Here is a 3,202-nt window from a genome sequence, read left to right as displayed (position 1 = left end):
TGTGTACTGTGTGTATTCTGTTTGTACTCTGTGTACTGTCTGTGTACTGTGTGTATTCTGTTTGTACTCTGTGTACTGTCTGTGTACTGTGTGTACCTGTGGTGTTGCAGCTCTGCAGCAGTCTTCTCAGTTCTCGGTGTATTCTGTGTGTACTCTGTGTGTACTCTCTGTGTACTGTATGTACTCTGTGTGAACTGTGCGTACTCTGTGTGAACTGTGTGTACTGTGTGTACTCTCTGTGTACCTGCAGCAGCCCTCTCAGCTCTAGGTGTATTCTGTGTGTACTCTGTGTGTACTCTGTGTGTACTCTCTGTGTACTGTGTGTACTCTGTGTGTACTCGGTGTGTACTCTGAGTACCTGCAGTGTTGCAGCTCTGCAGCAGTCCTCTCAGCTCCTGGTGTTGCAGTAGCAGCTCCATCATCCCGCCTCCTTCCTGCAGCGCTGCCAGGTGCAGCAGCGTGTTTCCGTGACGATCTGTCAGAGTCGGATCAGCACCGGCTAACAGCAGCGCCTCCACCGCRTCGTTCTGCTGCGTGATCACCGCCAGGTGCAGAGGAGTCTGGGAAACGAGGGAAATGTTTCAGTTCTTCCACAGTTTGGACAGAAAAACGTTTTAAATAAATAAAAACATTAAACAGTTAGAATTCAGCACCTGGTACAGGTGGTTCCTCAGGTTTAGCACCTCCCCTCCAGGCAGAACCGACACCACCTGGGTCAGACTCCTCAGCGCCTCCTGCTGGCTGTGCAGAACGGCCAGGTGCAGCCCGCTGTCAGGAGAGAGGAGCGTGAGCCTCACAGAGTCACAGTTAAACACCTGTCTGAAGGTGAGACTCACCTGTCTCCATCCTCATCCTGAGCCGTCATCAGGGGGCGCTGTGGAGCCAGCAGGTACGCTGAGTCACCTGTGACCGAGTACTGGAACAGAGAGTCCAGCTGCCTGCGGGTCTCCTCCGCCAGCTGCTCCTCTGCAACACACATTCACTAAACATGACTCAGCTAAACGTGACTCAGCTAAACGTGACTCAGCTAAACGTGACTGAAACATGACTCAGCTAAACGTGACTCAGCTAAACGTGACTGAAACATGACTCAGCTAAACGTGACTCAGCTAAACGTGACTCAGCTAACGTGACTAAGCTAAGTGACTCAGCTAAACATGATTCAGCTAAACGTGACTGAGCTAAAAGTGACTCAGCTAAACATGACTCAGCTAAACGTGACTCAGCTAAATGTGACTCAGCTAAACGTGACTCAGCTAAACGTGACTCAGCTAAACGTGACTCAGCTAAACATGACTGAGCTAAACGTGACTGAGCTAAACGTGACTCAGCTAAACATGATTCAGCTAAACGTGACTGAGCTAAATGTGACTCAGTTAAACATGATTCAGCTAAACGTGACTGAGCTAAACGTGACTGAGCTAAATGTGACTCAGCTAAACGTGACTCAGCTAAACATGACTCAGCTAAACGTGACTCAGCTAAACATGACTGAGCTAAATGTGACTGAGCTAAACATGACTGAGCTAAACGTGACTCAGCTAAACATGACTCAGCTAAACGTGACTGAGCTAAACATGACTGAGCTAAACGTGACTCAGCTAAACGTGACTCAGCTAAACGTGACTCAGCTAAACGTGACTGAACCAGACTCAAGTAAAACTTCAAAGTTTCTGCAGAACTGTTCTAGTGGATCAGATCTGGGTCATGTCTGCAGTAGAGAACCGTACGAACGGTTCTCTACAAACCTTCATCTGGTTCTGGTTCCACACCTCCTCCTCCTCCTCCCTCCTCGGTCTCCTCTGGTCCTCCTGGCTGAGCTGTAATCCCTGGTGTGAGCCCCGATGCTGAGTCATTGTCTGGATCATCGTCATCATCGTCCGCAGCYTCACTGTTTGAGGCTTCCACACAAAAAAGTGTTAACGATGAGTCAGCGTATTCATGGTAACGACAAGTCGGCATATTTATACTAACACTGAGTTAGTAAGTTTTGCTAAGGATGAGTCAGCATATTCATGCTAACAATACGTCAGTGTATTCATATTAACACTGATTTAGCATATTCTTACTATGAGGACCTATCCACGTCATCATTTACCCAGAATGCTTTGTGTGTAAATAAAATGGTCCCGTCCGTGTAATATATTTTTAAACTTTTACTTTTAAAATAATAAAAACTAAACCTCCAACAGTATTTTTACAGTCTTTATTTTACAGTTAAAATACATGTTTATCAGATAAAGTCTAATGTTACAACTGATCAGGGATCCCTTTAAAGACATTCAAAGCTGAAACTTGCTGAGGTGGTAGCTGAAAACTAACCGAACACGTTCTGAACACTAATCATAGGTTTAAGATAACCGCTAATGCTAATTTTAAATAAGGCTATAATTCAGCCTTTTTTAGACACACAAAGCTGAAAACTGGTATAGTAGTAGCCAGAAACAAGTTTTGACAAACTCTCAAAGCCTAAAGTTCAAGATGGCCGCCAGAGCTAAACAGAAGAATTGACCATAACTCTGCCATTTTTAGCCATATTGAGTTTGTTGTGTTGATGACAGCGATCTGCCACAAAACGTTCTTTCATAGTTCTCTAGAAACTATTTTTATTTAAGGATCTTTCATATAAGAGATGATTCCTCACCCTGCTTGATACCTCCTCCTCCCAGACCAGCTGAGTATCCTGTGGAGAAACCTCCTCCTCCTCCTCCTCCTCCTCCTCCTCCATAGTTGTAGGAGGTGTAGCCCTGATAATATCCTGAAAATAAAAACATTTTCATTCAAACACTCCAGCAGCTGATGTCAGAACTGTTGAGTTTTTATTTTTCATTCTCCTGACTTCACCTCCTCCTGATCCAGGACCGCCTCCGGTAGCTGGACCTCCTCCTCGGTACAGTCCTCCTCCTCCGCCTCCTCCTCCTCCTCCTCCTCCATGACCACTGAAGTCCTGGAAGTTTGGTAACGTCTTCTGTCGTTTCCTCTGCACCTCCTCCTTGTCTGAACACACAAACAATCCTGTCAGCAAAATAACCCTCAGAGGGCGGAGCCAGCTGATACACCTGTGATCAGAGGGCGGAGCCAGCTGATACTCCTGTGATCTGAGGGTGGAGCCACCTGTCTCACCTATGATCTGAGGGCGGAGACACCTGTCTCACCTATGATCTGAGGGCGGAGACACCTGTCTCACCTATGATCTGAGGGC

The 3,202-nt window shown here is 46.4% G+C and overlaps 1 protein-coding gene across 1 annotated transcript in view; it reads right to left on the bottom strand.

Moving 5' to 3' along the window:
- Positions 1–2,997, bottom strand: part of nfkb1 (nuclear factor of kappa light polypeptide gene enhancer in B-cells 1) — a gene marked incomplete at its 5' end in the record, with an annotated part of 6,369 nt that extends 3,372 nt beyond the window's left edge. The window contains 6 exon segments of the mRNA XM_014033733.1: positions 359–560; positions 654–768; positions 837–966; positions 1,749–1,901; positions 2,645–2,758; positions 2,845–2,997. Coding sequence (XP_013889187.1) covers positions 359–560; positions 654–768; positions 837–966; positions 1,749–1,901; positions 2,645–2,758; positions 2,845–2,997 — 867 coding nt within the window.
- Between the last annotated feature and the right edge of the window lie 205 nt (positions 2,998–3,202).

The sequence above is a fragment of the Austrofundulus limnaeus genome, unplaced genomic scaffold (assembly GCF_001266775.1).
Source record: "Austrofundulus limnaeus strain Quisiro unplaced genomic scaffold, Austrofundulus_limnaeus-1.0 Scaffold1821, whole genome shotgun sequence".
In the NCBI taxonomy this organism is placed as follows: domain Eukaryota; kingdom Metazoa; phylum Chordata; class Actinopteri; order Cyprinodontiformes; family Rivulidae; genus Austrofundulus; species Austrofundulus limnaeus.
This window is presented reverse-complemented; position numbering and strand designations above follow the sequence as displayed.